Source organism: Varroa destructor, unplaced genomic scaffold, assembly GCF_002443255.2.
Source record: "Varroa destructor unplaced genomic scaffold, Vdes_3.0 BEIS01000007.1, whole genome shotgun sequence".
NCBI lineage: Eukaryota > Metazoa > Arthropoda > Arachnida > Mesostigmata > Varroidae > Varroa > Varroa destructor.
The window spans coordinates 14819744-14840432 of NW_019211460.1; the positions used below are offsets into that span (position 1 = coordinate 14819744).

At 39.8% G+C, this 20689-nt stretch overlaps 1 protein-coding gene across 1 annotated transcript; it reads left to right on the plus strand.

Moving 5' to 3' along the window:
- The first annotated feature begins 3560 nt into the window (after positions 1 to 3560).
- Positions 3561 to 17001, plus strand: LOC111254074 (sphingomyelin phosphodiesterase-like). Its single transcript, XM_086975492.1, has 13 exons — positions 3561 to 3581; positions 5849 to 5970; positions 8473 to 8575; positions 10914 to 11087; positions 11698 to 11841; positions 12089 to 12349; positions 12775 to 12944; positions 13156 to 13272; positions 13388 to 13490; positions 14326 to 14474; positions 14672 to 14861; positions 14977 to 15236; positions 15891 to 17001. The coding sequence occupies exons 4-13, from the start codon at positions 10968 to 10970 to the stop codon at positions 16063 to 16065; spliced, it is 1689 nt and encodes a 562-aa protein (XP_086831618.1). The 5' UTR covers positions 3561 to 3581; positions 5849 to 5970; positions 8473 to 8575; positions 10914 to 10967; the 3' UTR covers positions 16066 to 17001.
- The last annotated feature ends 3688 nt before the right edge of the window (positions 17002 to 20689 follow it).

The window sequence follows — 20689 nt, forward strand, 5'->3', positions numbered from 1 at the left end:
TATACCTTGAATATATACGATATAATTATTACACGTAGATATCATTGAAGCAGTACAGACTGCCGGACAGTAAAGTTCATTAGCATGTCCTTCATGAACCTTATTATTATTATTATTATACATTTGCTTCTATTTGACTATCTAATAAAGCGCAATTTGGTGGATAGGCATAGAACCCAGCACTATGTAACGATTACCTGTAAGCTTTTCACCAGCTAGTGTAGCAGTTGAAAAATTAAACAGATTGCTTTAAACAACCCAAGGTCTTATCAATAATTTCTACCCAATCCATGCCTTTTTAGCGACTAAAGCTCGCTAGCCCAGCTTCAGCGAAGTGTTAGGGCAGCGACACGCTGAACTTCACACAATTTCGATATTTCTGTGCGAAAGAAGTGGGTGTGAGATACGATTCACAACATACTATCGCCGCGAAATTGTCACTTAATACGCATAGGTATTATGCTACACATAATACTCATGCGTTCTATTCGTTGGCATGTAGGGGGTGCGACCCCTGCGCGCCGATATCCTGTATCAGCAACGTTGGCTGCGAAGGTGCCGCGCGAAATACTCTTCAAACGTAATTGAAATACACTGTGAAAATATAATTATAGTGTGCTGTAACCTGTAATCGAAAGCTGGCCGAATACGCTCTAGGACATTGTCAACAGCGCAGAGCAAAAACTATGTAACATAGAGGATATCTTAGTAAACAATCAAAACGCATATTGAAAGAATGGTGTGATCCCCTCATTTCTCATATGGTCCTTCCGAGTTACGTCCTTCTCGTATTTCGATCGACTTTGACAATTTGCCATTGAAACGTACGTTGCCTAACCTTACAAGATGGTTATTAACAAACACGTGTAGCATCCGTTTCAATGCTGGTTTTTGCGTTCGTACACGCACTTTGGGCAATCTTCACCTCAAAATTATGTTGAGACATCCACTGTCTATAAGGGCTTTCGTTGGTAACTGGTAGATATTCAGACGGTACGTCCAACCTAGCAGTCGATATTATATTAAATAGATAGATAGATAGATAGATATACGAATCTTGAACACCGAGAAATATCACAGTTGATGTAGGATTGACCCTGCCCCTCAGCGTGAATCGGCATAAAATAGAAAAATCTAAATCGAGATCAAATTGTTATGTAGAGATCCATATCACGAAAAGTAGTACTTGTGTTCGACCCCTTTTTTTTTTGTCAATACGTTAGATCTCTACAGTTTTCTGCTCTCACAAAGATGTCTAACCATATGCCTCTTCTATTTGTTCAAAACTGGCATGCATTATAAGGTCTTACCATGGTCACACGTATTACTCTAACGTTGTTCGCTGAAGTAGCCTTACCCTGACTATCGTAGGCTTCAGTTAGTTTACTATCTGCCTGTGATGGAAGACTAGTCGAAAATTTCGAATGCAATCTCTTTTCTCATCAACCCCTTTTCGCCCCTATTTATCAATGTACCTTTATGGTGCTGACATGCTGGCTGTCGAGTTTTGCGTTGTGGCAGATAACGCTTTTTTTTTCTTTAATTAGAATTAATTAATTAATTAGTAGAAAAGATAACGACGCGATGAAGGCATTTTTGCTTGAGTTGTCGGCAAAAGATATCTGTCGCGGTTCATCGCAGGCTAGGAAAGGTCTCCATTTAATTATGTTGAGGTAGACGAATCGAAGATGTTTTTTTCCTAAACTTGAACGATCCTCTGACCTGACCATCAACAAAGAAGTGTGTGAGAAAGTGTATTGAGGTAAATGTTTCGTTGGTTGGTTCGCATATTCACCATTAAGAGCAACTATTGCTCGGTAGAGTCGCTGTTTTTCCGAAGTCCCGAAGACCTATAGACGTTGGACTGGCGGTGAACTAGACATGACAGAGGAAGGATCTAACGCCGAATTATGAACTCTAAAAAATAATACAACCTGGTTAAATATAATGTAATTTTGAGCGGAAAATTTTTGCATCCTTCCATTGAAACTATGTTAACACCGTCAAGGCAGGGGTCACCGTCAAGGGTCTCTGCCTTGACGAAACGACGTTTGAACAAACGTTGCATCAGAATAACCTACAGTGTATGCATAAAATAGCGTTTTGTTATGTTTTTGGGTTCATAATGGTAGTTATCGTATTGCTGCCGGCAGTAATCCTTAAGGCACTATGAATTTCTAACACCAAATGGGGCCGCGCGAAGCCGATCGCCTTTGTAAATTCCAGTCTGTTTCCTCTTTTATTACGGTCAATGGAAGGCAATATTTGCACCTTAGATCTGTGTTACATGAAGAGCTGTACCTAACCGTCTGTCCTAACATATGCACTAATGAACAAATTGGTCACGTTGTACCTTAACCTGTTGAGTAGGTTTTTACATATGAAGCGTCAAGGATCTATGTTGCGTTTTTCAGATTTTTATAACAAATAGAAATAAAGACTTTTCCCTTCAGCCTTCTATTTTCAACGCACTTTAACTATATTACGAAGCACCTGCAAGTAGGAGCTGAATCGGGTTTTGAATAACGCGTTTTTTAAATGTAAGCTTTAATTTTTGTATGTGAGCATCCTACATCACGGAGGGCCGTAAGTTGGGCGTGTAGATGTTGGCCGCGCTTGCCTGGTAGAGTAAGTAGACTAATCACTTCATTTGCTACAAATAAGACAGATGGGTCAAGCTTGGTCATTTTGTAGATTTCCAAAGTTTTCAACTCCGCTGCCATTATGGTTGAGAGCATTGTCAGACGGTTAAGCGCGCGTTTCTCACACAGACAGTGCCGATTGTATGACAAACGCGAAACTCTAGGATAAAGCAGTTAATTATGTGATTGCATATAAAGAGGAGTCACATTAGTAATTAAACGGAATATATTTTTGTCCATGCAGAGTCAGGTAGATATTACTTTGAATAGAAGAATGTGAACAAAATGTGTGGAGAACCTTGTCCTTAAATCAAGTGCGACAGGCCTTCACCTTAGTATAGGAACTACGAATGTGGTGGCATTTTTTGAGTCATTAAGACCATTATCATACTTCTCGAAGTCTAGAAGACTTCACGTCAGATTAGGCATTTTTGTTTTTTAGCGTATATTACAATTATCTCGTGTGAATAGATACGTAAACTTGCAAAAGAAAATCGATAGAGTAGGCACGCAGCGACAGTTTCAGTTCTTGTTACACCATAAACACCGTTAACAGCCCGTCGCTACTCGAGCGGGTCTGCGGCCTCTACAGTTACTTGACCAGTGACGCCATAGCGAGCTCAACAGCAGCTGATTGTTAGTGTATTGCTAAGTGAGGGTTGGCTATCAAATAGCAAATATGGTAAGGAAGAAACGGTCGATTCCCGAGTATCTTGTTTCGAAATTATCTGGAACGCGCTTGCTCCACTAAAGCAGCGCTAAATCATAGGCTTCGAGCCGGGTTACTAGAGCTGCACTCGCAGTACGTGTTTGTCGACGTAAGAGTATCGGAGTGCCTGCCTATCTGTACTTCGTGTGTGCAGTTTTACGCCATGTCGTATTTTATAGATATATATATATATATATCAAGATTATAGGATAATCTTGAACTTGGCTCTGGTGTGTATAATTTAACAGATTACAATTGTACCATATATGAAAAAAAAATGTCAATGACGCGATTTTGGTACCTATTTTCAAGCTTTCACTATATTAGGTGTATTAAGCAAGTCTTTAGTCATTTATATTAGTACTTATTTTTTTTTGTCAAAATATACAATACAATAAAAAATGAATGAGTTGTAGCGTCTCACAGGTACATCGAAAACTTAATCCGAATCCGAATAGAAGTGCGCGGCATAAAACTCTTAACTATCAATAGTTTTGCCGTATGTTGAAATGCCATATAGTTGAAAAGAAAACTTAATCTGAAAATATTTACTCATGGTCGTTACCTTACGTTCGTGGTAAAAAGTGATTCACTGACGCGACACAGGAAAAGCTGGTTTAGCCTTCGTCTGTTCGGATCTCAGCTTGAATTTATGTATCATTTCCCGCGGGACTTTTTGAAAGCCGCATTAAGTCCTAGCTTCGATCGAAGCTATTCGGCGGACACTGCGATGACGCGGCACGTTTTTATTCAGTGTAACGGCTATGTGTGGCATGATAATTGGTCTGAATGTGTCTATGCTCCGAATGAATCTCCTGCAGTACATGTCGAAGTAAACAGGTGGTTCACTTTGTCATAGTGCATTTAGGTCAGGATAGTTATGATGTCACTGACATCATAACTTAGTGGGTAACGCATCTGCCCGAACCTTAACGACATCGTTGTGGTCTCGTCACGAACTCGGGCATAGATACATTTCGTTTCGTGCTGGGAGCCAGCCGTCTTATAGCATGCCTAACGGCGATATCGGACGTAAAACAGAGTAATTTATGGTAATACTATTCTTTATGTTGGGTGCGGGCAACTATACGATCTCACATAAGACTTTTTCACTGCTTTTCCATAGCGGCCCATTCGTCCTTACTGGCTTGATCTCGGTTACATTCTAGACAGCTAGCTATGCCTGCATGCAGTGCAACAGATAGACTTCTGTAGTCGTTGATTTGGCAATGGTATGAGGTTTTTCGGCTCGACAGACACATTTTTAAAATATTTCAGCTAATAACACTCAATGATTTATTTCTTTCAAGTGTGACTAATTTGGAGTAAAACTGCTTGATTCGATCGGTATTAGTTTTTTTTTTTTTGAAAAAAGACTGATTCTTTAACCATAGGATCTATAGCTTCCTCGCACCTCTCAGGATTTGTGGAGTAAAAGCTTAATACATGGTCCTCGATGGTCAGAAATTCCTTTATACCATTGGCCCGCATATGACTCAATAACTAACTGCAAGCTTAGTAATAGCTAACAATCCAGTGATCTTATGATGCTTGATTCACACTCCTGATATTGCGGATCTGTTTATTATTGAACAGGCCACTTGATTGCAAGTCATTTCTGCTAGATAGTTCTTTCGTGAATGTCAGTCCTAAATGGGACGTACGCATCTTATAGTCTCTGCGATGTGAGAACAATGTGCTCAGTAACAGTCAGTCGAAGGTATCTTGAAGATATAGAAGGTAAAATTTGTAACTACGTTGAATAAATGTTATGAAGACTAGAGGCGGTCAACTAAATGCGAACTTCATTCAAATGAATGGAATTCTTACGAGGTAAGAATCCAAGAAAGCACGAGGTGCCTTCTACGCGAGCTATAAGGAAATCCCTGAGTAAAGGGTATCACACCAATCGTACTGATATTACACGCCCTACAGTTTCTGTAAACAAAGATTATATATTTATATCATTGATTCTTGGCAACAATTCTGTGTTCAACACGCAACCATGTCCGAATGAATATTCAAACGTTAAATTAACGGCTTATGTCAAAGATAGGTAAGTATAAAGTTGCAGTTATATGGTGGACTATTTGTCTAATTCGAACTTTACAATATGTGCGAAACTATTACAAACAACTTTGGCGGACTCTTCTAATTAAAATATCTCGGATCAAAATGATCAGTTCTCACTGGGTAAGAAGTATTTTTCCTTAAAATGTTTCGCGCACTTGTCCCACCCCTTCGACAGCTCCTGGACAGCCATGTATCTGACTTCTTATATGTATTTGCGTGGCATATTTCCCCATTAGATTAGGAAAAAGAAGGAATACTCATTCTTTTTTCAACCCCAACATGGCGTTGCCAGCAAGTGACAAATTACGATTGCAACGCCAACAGGTCGTGAATCTCTTGAAAAACTCGCCGTAACGGGCTACATTTATTGTTCAATTTTTGGCTAGTATTTCAGTAGCAGACTTGCTCTTAATGCCTATTGCAGGTACTACCACTACCTTTACGACGCTGTCAGCGAGCTCACGTTTCTCTCAAGGGCACGCTTTTCCGTTGCCTGGACAATCTTCGGCTGGTTCATGCCTCGTCTGTGATTATTATATGCTCTCGGTGAGTTACTTGTTGATTAAACCCTTGTCTAATCAGACGAATCTTAAACTGGCCTATTTTGACTCAGTCTTTGAATTTTCAGTATTTATACGTATATATAGTATATGTCGCACATTATATATGAAATGCCAGTTTTAACCAAAAAAGCCCTGAAACTCAAGCTTTCTGCACTGGAAAGCCTTCTCGATCCCAGTATGCTTCCTGGGTCTCGACACCTGTTCACCTCCTTATTGGTCTTTGACCCGGTTCTTGAAACGCTTGCACCATTTGTTTTTCCACCAGTTGTTTTGCCATAAGGCTTTCTTACCTAATGTGTTCATTAACTTTCGATTAACTTCCGCAAAGCCGCAGTCTTTAAGAAACAAAAACTCGATTACTCAATGTTGATTTTCAAGACAAATGTTTTTTCCTTCTAAATCCATTTTTCTGGAGAAAGTCCAGCTCATATTGTTTGTTTGGGACTTCGTCCGCACACGGCGCATTAGAATTAAACAGAAATTATTTATTATTAATAGAATTTATTATGTGCAGTATGTAGTTCCACCCAGCTGCAATTCAGCGAGGCTTTCCTTTGCTAAAAAAGGAAAGATCTTTTCAAGGTGCGGTATAATCAGTTAGAACAGACCGTTTGTAAGTAACACGCTGGCACATTTGACGATCGACCACAGATTCAATTCGAGTTTTGTATTTTCAGCGTGTAGGCATGAACGTGCGTATTTGTTTTTCAGCAGCCCTACGGTGAGTTGTATCGATGCTAAGTGGTCGTTTTAAGGCACAGGCATCTTCTGATTATTTAAAGGACAAGTGAAAGGTGATATCGAACATAATCAAACAACAATCTTGCTTATGTAACTTGTTGCTCATGAGTGTATTCTATGAACAACAGGTTCTTTACGTTATGATAGACCTTGGACACTTAATATTACGTGGTTCGCACGTTGGAATAATTCTAAGATGTCACGGCTACTGCTAAGGCAACGAAATATTTACGCGTACCGCAGTAAATTAGATTGTCCAGTAACTGAAAGTGAAAGTTTGGTTGGTTACTTCGTCTGCAATTTAGTAGTTTTAGTAAAAAATGAACGTCCTAGAAATTGTTAGCGTGAAAAAGTGCGTGTCGACGATATAGTACTCACTTGCGCTGGACATGTTATTTGAATCAGTTTGCCCGCTACGGGGCTTAAAGTGGCTTTGTTATATCGAAAATATCTGAATGGTTGTTGAACGCTATTATAGTGGAAAAGTTTTCTGAGGAGTGGATGATTTTCATCGACATGTAGAATCTTTTTGCATCGCTAATGCGTTGTTTTTATTATTCTGATGTTTTGCGTGTCCCTCTTAGTATGACCGCCATAACTTGTTAACTCCGTACGCGTTCTTGGCCAGAAAGCGCTGAACTCAGTAAACTCAAAATATGAATTCCCATTTGACCGAGAGTGGCTCAATAAAAACAGTCTCGACGAGAGTAAGCGACTCAACGATGACCTCAAAGATAATAGGAGCAAACGCGGACGGTGACGGAGGCAACCACGGTCTCATGGTCAAAGGCTTCATGATTTTACTGCTCACTGTAGTAATTCTGGGCATCATTATGTGAGTCACTTTGAAAACTAGCGTTCCGTGCGACGAGTATAGGAACGAGGATGCGATCGAACGCATTACTTGCGTGTTAATTTAGTTCTAAGGTCACCAGTTCGAAACTAGCCTTCACTCAATGCTTCGTCGCAGTGATAGCCTCTCTTGGCTAATTAAAGAGATCATTCGAATACGTATAAGGCCTAGGGGGATAGGATTTTCGTATTGTAGTTATGTATGCTTCGTTGATCAACGATGATATTGCAATGGTAAAACGTGTGCACAATGTAATAGATCGGTTGGTCTCGCTGATGCAGAACAGTACTGCTTAATATTGATCCATTGTTATTATTGCTAATTCATACTATCAACGGATAAAGTGAGAGCAATCAATGCGTTTCGATCTTATCGGGTGCAAATTTGCCAATTGAAAAGCTTAGTATAGAAAAAGTATAGAGATCTATACAGTATCTATATAGATATCTACTATCTATATAGATATATATATATAGATAACTATCTAACATCATAGAAATGATTGTGATCTAGAGCTCTTGATTACCCCTTTTCAAAGATTAGACGAATCCTTGAGAACCTTTTCAGTGGTTGACTCTATACGGAACTAATTATGTGTAAATATTATAGGTAATGTATAGTATGCACATCCTCTATATATATATATATATATTGTTATTCCTTTTAGTCCAAAGTCATTCTAGAATGTCTAGGTAGTCTGTAGCGCTATTTTGTATAGCAAGTTGGTAAGTTACCTAGTGGAGTGCAAATTGCATTTGGAACCATAGGCTAACTTAAGGGACCATAGATCGTTATGATGAAATACGTTTCATTAGAAGGAACAGAGTCATCACGACAGGACTTCTCTGCCAAACAAAGAGCATTAATTCTATATTTTTTTTTGTATTTTAGTGGTGGTTTGTTGTATGTTGGGAGCGCGTTTAAGAGAAGCGAGGCCCATACGTCTGACTGTAACGACGTAATATGTGCAAAGACAGCCTTTGCTTTTGAAAATGTGAGTGTTTCCATTTTTGAAATAATCGTCGATGAAACTGCTTCGTTAAAAAACAAGCACCGACTATAATCAATTCACTATCCAGGTTTACAAATCGTTTACTTTATCTCGAGCTGTGTATCTTATAGTGAGCAATTAGGGTAACGTTTGTATTCTACTTCGTTACCCACACTATTATTATTAAATATATGTATAGGTAATATGAAATACATCATATTACCTACATCTGATGTCTCCTTCTACAGTCTGCAAGTATTTGACGTACGTGCACTTCGCACTTCAAACTTCTGCGGCCTGGTCCAAACAAACAAAAGTAAGGTTGATTCATAAGTTGTGATTCCAAAGTTCGATAGAAGCTGCGTTGTAAGTCAGGCCGTGCTAATGTTTGTTGTGTCACACGCTACTGCCATTAAACACTCGTTTCACACGGCTGGGTCTTTTCAACAGGACATGGGATGTGTATACTCCTCTTTGTTTAAGAGGGTGCACATAACTCTTTGTGCACGACCTAACACCATTAAAGCAGATCGTACCTCCTGTAGGACAAGCGTAGGGCTCGACCCGAACATTTCGACCCTGTTCCGCACAGACCACGACCCACTAATTTATAGCTCCCTAGGTTTTACACCGAAAACAAAATCAGCGTTGGTTTCAAACTTAGATCACTTTATGTATCTTTAGGTCAACTAATGTGCCAAGCGGCTGGTGCTCTCTGCCCGTCGCGTTGACCTTATGCTGGCCTGGGTTCGATTCGCGCTAGCGGTCAAAGGAATTTTTCACATGGAAAATGTTTAGTTTCCAGTTCTGCATGGTGACCATAGTTGTGTGCAAAGGGTATGGGCTTTCACGCGTGAAGCAACATTGGCACGACAGTGGCGGCAGCTGTAAGCATTGCAACAAACACGTCTTTGTCTTTAAGGGGGCAGGAATCGAGGGCCCATACCTATCTGATACAACATATCGAGTAGCCAAAAGTTGATGGAGAGAACTGTGGCATATAGTCCTTCACATGGTTTTCTTCGCGGGTTTCGGCATAAAACTGAAGTGGGTCCGGTTTTTTTTTTTTTGTAGATAATTGAACCTCTTGATCCAGATCAGACGCTAACGAGAGCTTCGCTATGAAGCTGAGCACGCGCTTTTCATGGCTGTCAGAGCAGTGTCTCTTAACAGTCGCGGAATCAACGATCGGGCAAAATAAAGCCTCGAAAGAAAACAGATAATACACCGTGTTTGGATAACGGAATGAATTTCAGCTTCGGGGTTTGGCGGCATCATTGGCATGAGATATCTAGAAATAGACGCTGGAAGCCTGCAACCTGTATTCAGCCAAATAATGCATAAAACGCACATATCGATGCTATCTTCTTATCCTATTTGATTCGCGACCCGAATTATCTGTTCGGAAGCGCAGTTTCACAGCCATTATTAACACGAGCGTTCGGTCTCATCGCCGAATGATTTCAAGCCTACTTTACGGGATTTTGAAAGCCGATTTTCTCAAGGAATTACCCACATTGACGGTTGATTACGCTACGTCCACAAAGCTACCTGCGCTATACTTCTTTTGCTTACCTCCTACACTCCTGGAGCTTTTTTCGTTTCAAATTATTTTGACTACATGTTGAAGTTTTCAAGAAGGCGCAGAGGTCATTTGCGCATTGGGTTTTGCGGACAGCAGCCTCCTGCGGTATCCGACCTGGACTTAGGCGATCTTTTTTTTTATAAGGGAATACTTGGGTTTTTTGAACCGGAAGCGGAGCCTTCAAGGCTACGTAAGCCGGTATTCTGTTGCACAATGCCTGAGAAAAATCGCATAGATCGTACGGCTCATGGTCGACAGCTCTAATGGCGAAGTCTATGGGTTCGCTTCGACGGAAGAACTCGGCAATATGAAAAACAGATTATTTCGATTATAGATATCCGGTTGTTGGAATATACAATATTTGTTTGCGGGAACGGAGGAAGTTTGCGGATTTTTCTTCTATAGCAACATTTTTACACCATACCGAACAAGCCAAATAGTGCAGTAACTCTGCGTACCGCTAAAAGAGTCACATTATTTAGCATAAAACATGCTCTGTTATAGTATTTGCGCACCAACATCTAGCTCGGTGTCGTTGCCTTCTAACAATATCCAGACAGTCTGAGCAATTGGCCAGGATCAATATAAGTGGCGCTAAGTTAAAGTTTTCTTCTTAGCTTACGGCTCTATTTCAGGTACAGCTAATCAATGAATAACGTATAGAATCGCTCACGAAATACCGTGTATGGGCGTTGCCTTGTTTAGGCATCACTTTCTTAAGGAAGAAGAGATTTATAGTGATAACTGCGCTTTCAGATTCTCGGCAACAATGCCACCGACGTCGAACTCTGTGCTCAATGTGAAGCTGCGATGAGAGCTCTTCGACACTACGGCTATGATCACGTTATCGACAAGCTGAAGGCGATATGCATAGCAAAAATGAGCTTCTACAACGAAGAAACTTGCCTTAGTATGATCGATATGTACAAGGTGTGTGTGTGTGTGTGTGTGTGTGTGTGTGTTTTTGCAAAATTGAGAACAGAGAAACAGATAAACACGTCATATAAAAACGAACTCGGAAGTCAACAATGGAGATAGCGGACGATATGCAAGTCGACTGAACTTGGTCTCTTTTATATTTTGTATTGAAAATATTTTTTTAAACTTGAAACTCTTGTGATATAAATTTCGAGCTGTGCTATACGATAACAGCAGAACATAAAGGGCATGTAGATAATAGGTCGCATTAAATAGAGCTTTACGGCGGAGCTAATTGCGTGGAGGTCGCATAAGTCTTCCATAACATTCTAGTGCTTTCAACAACTTTTGGCCAAATACCACAGTTAGTAAAAAGAAGGTGTTTGGCAACGTGCTCTTTTTAATAGCAATCATGTGTTTTTGACGTACCAAACCCCTAAATTGCCCTAAATTTTGTCGATTATATATATATATATTGTGATTATCTAATGTGATACGTATGTTTATAATAATAGGTATTATAATAGATCTGCAGCACCCTTTATGACCTTTTATCCTTAAAACAAATTTTATTGTCCGCACACATTTATTTATTTATAGTAATAAAAAGTAATTTATTTAGGATGAAATGCGGTACCTTCTGTATCAACTAAAAGTTCCGGACACAGAGTTCTGCAGATTCGTAACCGGGTGCGGGCAATATAACGATTCGTTATATAGGTGGAAGTTCGACGTGTTCACAAATCAATTTGAAGCGTACACTCAGGTAGGTGATGGCTGCACGGGGTTCTTTGTTAGCGTATGATACGTACTATCTAGACGAAGGGAAAGCAAAAACAAATATTTTGCAAATTGCGACTCGGAATAACAGATTAACCAACACTAACTTTCCTCCTTTAAATACAGTTGAGCTAGATTATAGGAAATGTTTTTATTTCGAAGTGAGACACAACGTTAGCTAATTAATAGAAATCTTTTAACTAAGATGACCTGATCCTTTATTGTCATTGTAGATTGATGTCTTCCCTGAGGCATCGCCTTTCGCTGTTCTTCATCTGGCCGACCCGCACGTCTCATTTGAGTACCGTGTTGGAGTCGCCTATAGTTGTAGAGAAGAGCTTTGTTGCACAAACAGACAGATGACTCCGGTGACGAATATGTCAGCTGAAGATTCAGGTCCTTATGGTGAACCTCGAAAGACAGGTCTCTACGGACGCTGCGATCTGCCCGTAAGGACACTTCGAAGCGCACTTAAGAGTGCTGCCAGTCTCAAAGTATGTGTTCAGATTTTGTCGTTTTTAAGTTCTAATTTATCATTCGAAGTGAACGATCGGAAATGACCAACCAGACTGATTCGAGCAGAAAGCTTACCCCACATTTCTGTTGGACGGTCATTACTCTACACACGAAAAAACTACTGTTAACCTTTGCTTTTTTGGTAGCTAGGTAATTTTTTTTATAACATGTCACGCGGGAAGTAGTACTATTACTTCGGTGGCTCGTAGGAAACTTCGCAGAGATTAATATTTCCCCTGAGTATGTTTTATGTCGGACAAAGCAATTTACAGATTATATTACATACAGAATTACAAAATAATGTACCACTAATAAATAACATTTAATAATAACGATATAAAATACTGATGAGTCGTGCTCAAGTTAAGCTAATATGAAGCATAAAATAAAACTTTTATTACAGTTCGACTTTGTTTACATCACTGGCGATTTCATCCCACATACAAGCTTTAACTTTTCGTTTAGTCGAGTGATATATGAAATCACAGAGCAAACAAGGATTATAAACGAGGCCCTACCAAATAAAGACATTTATGTTTCTATTGGTAATCACGACGATTATCCTTCCTTCCTGTGAGTATCGAAACGGCCGTTTATTTTATACTGGATAGAACTTTCATTTATGAAAGTTCTTCGGATCGCTCCGGTACTTAAATCAACCAAAATCATGGACGAAACCAATTGAAATAGGAAGTTCTAATTAGATTATTGCTAACAACCACATCTGCAATCGGTAAATATATTTTTATATGCATATTCAATGCAAATGTTTGTTACACATCAGATTTCCCACGGATCGTATGGTGGCAGGCAAGTACTCCTCTGATCGGTTATATTATGCCCTATGGAAAATTTGGGGTGACAAATGGATACCGACTGAAGCTAAAGACACGTTCTTAAAGTGAGTGAATCCCGATTTTTATCGCACGTTCATTGACGAATGTTTTCGATTTAGAACGAAAACCAAAAAATCAAGGATTCGTTGTCCTGGATAAAAAGTTATTCATCTATTTCAGAGGTGGCTTCTATACGGCCTCCATTAGTCCAGGAGTTCGACTATTTTCGTTGAACACTAACTACTGCTACAAACTAAATTGGTGGCTCGCAGTCGATCCAGAGGTAAGATGCTTGTTAAGCCAATTTCCAACATTACCGCTCTTCATTCCGAAGTTTTGTATGTGTTAGATCCAACAGGAAGTTGCTCCGTTCACACCATCAGCTATGAAGCAACATGGCTTGAAATGAGAGGAACAAACTGATCATTAAAAGCTCGATAATCGAGTTTTTTCAGTGTCGAATTTTTCGAACGTGAATTTCGAATTCATCTACTTCACTTGTACACATATTGCCCGCGGGGCTTCTTGAAACGTCAATGGATTTGCATTGTGTTTTCCACTGAAATGTACCCTGTGCACAGTCGTATCGATGCGTAAGGTGTCACATAGAATTTCTTAATGAATTGGCGTTTTTTTAAATCATTCAAACGAAAGAAACTAACCTGAATCACTACCGAAATTACCAGTGGAATTTTTCATTGCCAAATAATTTTTACAAGGACAACTAACTGCTTTGAAGTTTCCTTTGAAGGACATTGATGTGCTCAAGTAATTAAGAATCTAACCTCCTCGTTGAAAAATGCCTATTCTATATGTGTCCTTCTCTTAAAAAGAAGCAAAATAGCCAATCAGGCCTGCTCAACATAAGAAATCAGTTGCTCAGTGAAACTTGCTCAGTGCGGCAAGAATTTGAGCGATTTGATAAGCGCAAAAATTACCTTACTTTATTTAAAGTAAGGTAATTCTTGCGCTTATTTATATTTGCGCTAAAATATTTAAACTTTTTTTTATTTAAACTAATTGGTATTGAAATGTACAATATTGTTCGATATGAATCAATATTTATTCGGTCGCTGACTAGCAGCATCAGCTAATCCGTAAACTCGAATCTTGTTTAGGATCCTGAGGGTCAACTGCGCTGGTTGGACGAAGGGCTGGCCGAAGCTGCCCGCATGAAAGAGAAAGTTCACATCATAGGCCATATTCCACCTGGTACCAAAGAATGTCACTCAGAATGGGCCACAGCCTACCAGAAAATTATATCGAAGTGAGTTTCTGTAGTCATTGCCAATTTAATCCCGGTTTTAGTCACCGGTTAGGCTCAGTAGATGTCTTAATTAGGGTACTGAGGTGATTCTCAGTTTAATCATGACTTAATTTGTGTACAAATAGTGGATACTGTTACTGTTTTATAGTAAAAAGCGCAGGATTTCACGGTGGGATTTGGTCTCTTGTGATCTTCAGACACAGTCAAATTATAAACGGCCAATTCTTCGGCCATATGCATTGGGACCAGTTTACTGTCGATTGGTCTGTCGAAGATGACCCGAAGAAGCAATCAATTCCTACGGGTGTACAAATATCATCGCCATCGATTACAACCTACATGACAGGATACCCTTCCTACAGGATTTTGAAGTTCGACAAATTCGGGGTAAAGCTGTTCCCTTCCCTCTTCACTCATAAGAAATTTGCACGCACTTTTTTCATCCGTTATTTAGGGTTCTGGTAGATATGGTAGTATAACTTCGTCACGTAATTTTTTTCAGGGTCTCGAGGATATAGACACGTACATGCTAAACATTACAGCCCTCAATAAGAAATTCCTTGCTCGAACTAAGGGCTTCGATAGAAGGGCGCTTGACAAAGCTGTCCAAGAACTTGACCGCAACGATAAGTCATATCGGTTTTGGCAAAAGATGTACAGTACACGCGCGGCATATGGGCTTAAGGATCTGTCACCTAATAGCTTCGCGGACCTTATAGAGCGATTTGCGAAGAACGATAGTCTTCTCGAATTTTACTACAGGTAAATTACGTCAAATTTTCAATAGGAAAAAATTCACAGCAACGATAAATGTGCACGACTTTGAATAGATGCAGTATGTAAAATGTCACTTTATTTTATGTTAGCTACATAGTACACGCCAGATTGATTTTAACAAAGATGCAAGAAACTGTTGGCCATACTGCGCGTTGCATTCATAGGAAGGTTTTGCAACAACGATCGATCCTGTGTCCAGACATTGATACCGTCAACAATCATTTGACAAAACAAGCTTTCACTATGAACAGAGTATCGACCATAAGCTGAAAACCTTTTGAGAGGTCAATTTAGTCGACCTGCAAAGTAGGACTCAGCTAATCCTAAGAAGCTCTAACGCAATTCGGTATTTTTTCAGAGCAAACAAATTGCGCCATACAACAACACTATAGGTTAAACAGGCTCTACAAATAAGTTCCTTTAGATTGAAGAACGATTGTGTTAGATGTTATGGTACTAGTCGTTAACTGAGTACAGGAGTATCCCGCTGGACATCTACAAGGCACTTCAGAGATTTAACGGCACACTAAGACCTCCCTGATTCTCCTGCAAATTCGAATTGCTGCAGCGATAAAACGTGCTGTCTCACTTGCGATTCTTGTCCTTGCTAACAAAAGCTAATCGCCTATTATTTTTCAGAGCATTGTATCAGTTCCACGAAGAACCAAGTAACGTGCATTGCAGTAAGGGCGTCTGCACAACAAACTATTACTATCGCACTGGTTTAGAACACTACGTTACCTGTGAGCAGAACTCGTATGGCTCGACGAAGTTTACCGAATGCGAGAAAGCGGTCGGCGAAATTATTAGTTGAATCTGCCGGCCGGCCTGTCTGTTAGGCTCCTTAGCGACCTGCCGTAATAAGCGCAGATGATGTAAAACCATTTGCGGTAGTTTAGGTGGAAGGTATTTGCTCTACGATGACATGAAGAAATAGTTTTTTTTTTCTTTAACAACACAAGGAAGCGTTCAATTGTATGTGCAATTATGCTCGTAGTCGAAAAACCCAATGATACAATAATGTAAAACTCCCCACAAGGGTTTATACTTCAGCCTTGCGATAACCAGTCGCGAGAAACTAAATGGTTTGAAAAACCAGGATCGCAGACGTGATATTTATTCCTTCAAGCCAATAAAACCTCTAACTGACTCCGAGCGCTTCGTCATTATAAACGGACCGGTCCATTGTTGGCCGTCGCCATTGCAAAGGTGGTTTACCTGACGACGTCCTAACGTTATCATATTTTTAGACAAATCTAGCAAACATTGCTCGCACCGATGTTTTTTACATCGATTTGTATTCGCAATCTCGATAGCCGGAGAGTTGCAAATTATTGAGGGGTTATAACATATTTATGCGGCTGCATACTAGACACTCCTATAGTTTCAGCTATATTAGCGAGCAACATGCATATTAGAGAGCTTCCATATTTTTAGTAGCTCATTTCGATGGGTAAGAAGCGCTGTAAACGCACGTGGTCAATCCCCGACTAGCGTACTGACCATCCATAAGACACGCACTTATGCCCCTAGCACCCTAAGGCTATTTGTTTCATATAGCTATGCTTCTCGGATACGTCAGCTGGAATGACAATAAACAGCATCTACGGAATATCCTTCTCACCTTAACTTATAGTGCCATTCTTAGCTCCGAACTATTACTTCGTTTACTATCAGCGCACCTCTTCGTTCGAACGGATATCCATAGTCATCATCCTCAATGTGACTTACCGCTCCCTATAACCCATCCGGCAAAAGCCCCTGCTCAATGTGCTATATAATACATGATTGAACTTTACGTACCTTAAAACAACGGTTATATCGATGCCATAACGTGCCAGTATTACTAGTGTTCCTCGTCCACAGCTCGTCAAACGTCTATAGCATTCTAAATCCGCCCTACTTTTAACCAGTTTCACTACGGGTATAGAATTACGCGTATAGTTTAATATTCTAGGAACTAAAAGCGAGATCCTCAACAATCAGCCAGTAATCAGCATTAATGTACTCATTTGTCTTGCAATATTTTGTAGGCCGTGTCGTCTTTTTTTTTTTCTGAATTCGAAATTTGTCCTAAAAAGAAAAAAGTCTATTTCTAACTAGAAAGTAGATTTGCGTCCGCCAAAAGTTGTCAACTTGCGACACCATTATGAATTTATATTCATACGAAATTTTACCGGTTGATCGTAGTCGGCGTCGATTATCTTTCGGTATAAATTAAACATCTTTCGGTAGAAATTCAGTACTCCCCCATAACGATGCGTTAGTAATGCCTTGTACTAAAGAAGTGCGCTGTTGCGCAATTTAGGTTGAAAAAATATTATTACAATGTTATCACTTGATAAACACGAAATAAGTAGGCGTCAGTGTTTGCTCATTTCTTTCTATAAAACACAATATCATCAGAGGAAGCAAATAGACGAAAATCATGTAGTATGAGAACATGTTGAATCACTTACGGATATTTTATCTGTCTGTAAACTTATGTTCTAGGTGAATTATGGGTGGTGGTTAGATAGAATTAGCTTGCTTCACATCGTACAATATTAAGGCTTAGGGTCTGGATAATGTAGGTAGTATTGTTTAACAATGAGAACATGTGTAAATTGTGTTCGTATTGAAACAGCCCTATTGAAACTGTCACCTGCTATCTCTAGACTTGACTCATTATTCGATGCACCCTATATAGTGCAGCGGGAAACGATGCATCATATCCCGTATTGTCAAAATTAATAATACTTAAATAGCTAGTTTAGTGAAAATGAACGATGAAAGAATTTTGCAGGTCGTTAGCTACGTGAAGCTTCATACACAAGTCGGAAGAAAACAAAACTAGGCTTTAGCAGCAGACTGTGGGCCGAGGAAACGATAGGAACTATCCGTTATCGTAAAGGTTTTTTCACAAGATAATGTATCGCCATTGAGTACAAAATCTGTAGTGTCCCAGTATCTGTAGTATGGCTTTTAAGGGAATTGTCACTAGCTGAGTAATATTTAAGTCGACTTAGGTAGCACAATTTAGAAGCCAGCATGAGTGCGACTGCAGATCCATTCGTTTCTTAATCAACCCCCTTGATCTACCTCTACTGAATCCTACCGGAAAAAAATAGCATATTTCAAGTCAAGAAACCTGGTGGAAACGCTTGAATGTCCGGCTGAAGACGCTGAGCCTCGCTGCTTCTAGTTAATGCAACTATATAGAATATACATGCAGAATATCCAATCTTTGTAGTGGTCGTATGTCAGCAGATGAACGAGGACAGGACGCACTGGGCCCTAAGTTACGGCTTTCTTTGACGATATTATGAAAAGAAAATAACAACTAGAAAGGATGAGATGTAAGAGAATAGATGAAGGGCATACCCGAAACAATCATGGGCCCGATGCACAACAACTGGAATTAGCAGAAGTACAAGGACTACGGTCCCCCTCGAGACCTAGAGTTTCTGGTCAAGAGGAAAGCCAGAATGGAGGATGGACTAGAATGGACAAGTCATGGTTTCGAAGTAATATCAAACATATCCCGAACCATGGCCCAAGCTGATAAAGGGGTCCAAGGTTTAGTGGGTGAGAGTCCCACAGTACCGGACGAAGCATAGTCTACTGGAGTTTTTTAAACTGGTAACAGACAGTTGGTCGAACTAGGCTAGTAAGCAAAAAGTTCCAGAAAACTTTTTGCTTACTAGCCTTGCTCTAGTTGGGATTAGAGATATACCGAAACCCAATCCTGATATATGTCATCGATACGTTAAAATGCTCACCTTTAATTGTTCTTATGGAACTCGGATATGTATTCGACTCCGCTTCGCAGAGCATAGGCACAAGGTGACAGTATTTGAAAATCAGTATTGTAATATACCCCAATTTGTGATTTATATATATTTTCTGACACAACTCATCATCTGTGCACGATTATGTAGTGTTCTATGTAAACCGCGCAGTTTAGTGTGCTTGACGAACTTTTTTAATGCTTCCTGCTATTACTTTACATGCACACGCCCCATGTTACTGCATACCTTACATTGCGCCCTAGACAGCGGCTTGTTTACAGTTTTATACGGTCAGCAAAATGGGCAGAGTATATTCACTCGAGTAAATACCGTCTCCAACAATACATACGCGCACGAATTTTAATAAAATTTTAATAAATACAAAAATTTTAATAAATTCTTTATTCTAGTTCCCCGTACTAAAGCTTTTTCGGAGACTATTACCGTTAATGTTGCTGTGTTGCTAACTTGCAAAATAAGGCCATGTATTGGCAAAATAAGGCCATGTATTGAAGGAATTCTACTTTACGCGAACGGAATATTGCTACCGCACAGTCGAAACGAATGGGGTGTTTATTGTTCAACGATCGTTGTCGTAACCGTAGTCTTGGGTTTGATTCTCTTTCTCCTTTGAGGATGGTGAACTTCGTTTGTATTTCACGTAGTCGAAAAAAAACAAAGCAGGATAACCTTGTCCTTGGCAGTCTCAGTAACAGGCTCTTGGAAACTAATCAAAACCGTGTACGCAGATTGTGCCACCTAAATACGTCTTGGCAATAGTAGATTGTCCTTTTCAGTTACGTGTACAAGCTATATTCGTTGTCCGATTGCTAGTCGGTGTTGGGTTCCATGGATTACCTACTGGCAGAATTTTAGTAATAAATTTGTTATTATCATGTTAGTAAGTGCTCGGATGTGCACATGTCATTGTAATGCTTGGCTCAGCGATTGTGGATTCTATACAAGGCATCAATTCGTTAAAACGCGTTGATATTTAAGGGCCTACCGAGGACACGAAGATATGTACTCCACTCAAAACTGAGAAGTCAGGTTATTCACAAGGACTAAAGGTGTCCACGTGAATAGTTCGTGTACTTGTTACGACGGATCCGTGTCGTCCTATTTCTTAGGAAAGACACACATTTCCACCCATTCTGTAAGATACAGCTATTTTAAAATGAGGGTAGCCGCTTACTGGTCACATTGAGACCTGTTCCTTTAAGCCTGCGACACTTTTGTAGGAGCTGTTTAGTAAGATTCTAAAGTAGATGATCGAATATGACGATCATATTGCTGCGCTGACGTTACTTCAAATCTGAAATGAGAAAAAATCCTAATAAAATAAAGATAAGCTAAGGCCTTTTTCTTAACTTTCCATACATTTGCAACCTTCCTATTATTTCACTCTATACAAGGAAGGCTTATTCCACTTTTCCACAATTCGCAGAACACAGAAAACCTGCCTGGAGCGTACGGTCGCTATAGGGAAGTCATAGTTAGGTTTCTACCGCCAGCTGGAGAAGGATCAAAGAAAGGGAACTCTAGTTGGGTGGCAGTGTTGAGAAAGTGTAAAGAGCTGGTATTTCTTGCGATGGACATCAGGAGCATCATGAGGTATTCACTGAAAATTGCATATAATTCACTCCGTTACCTTGAGTTTCTCAATAG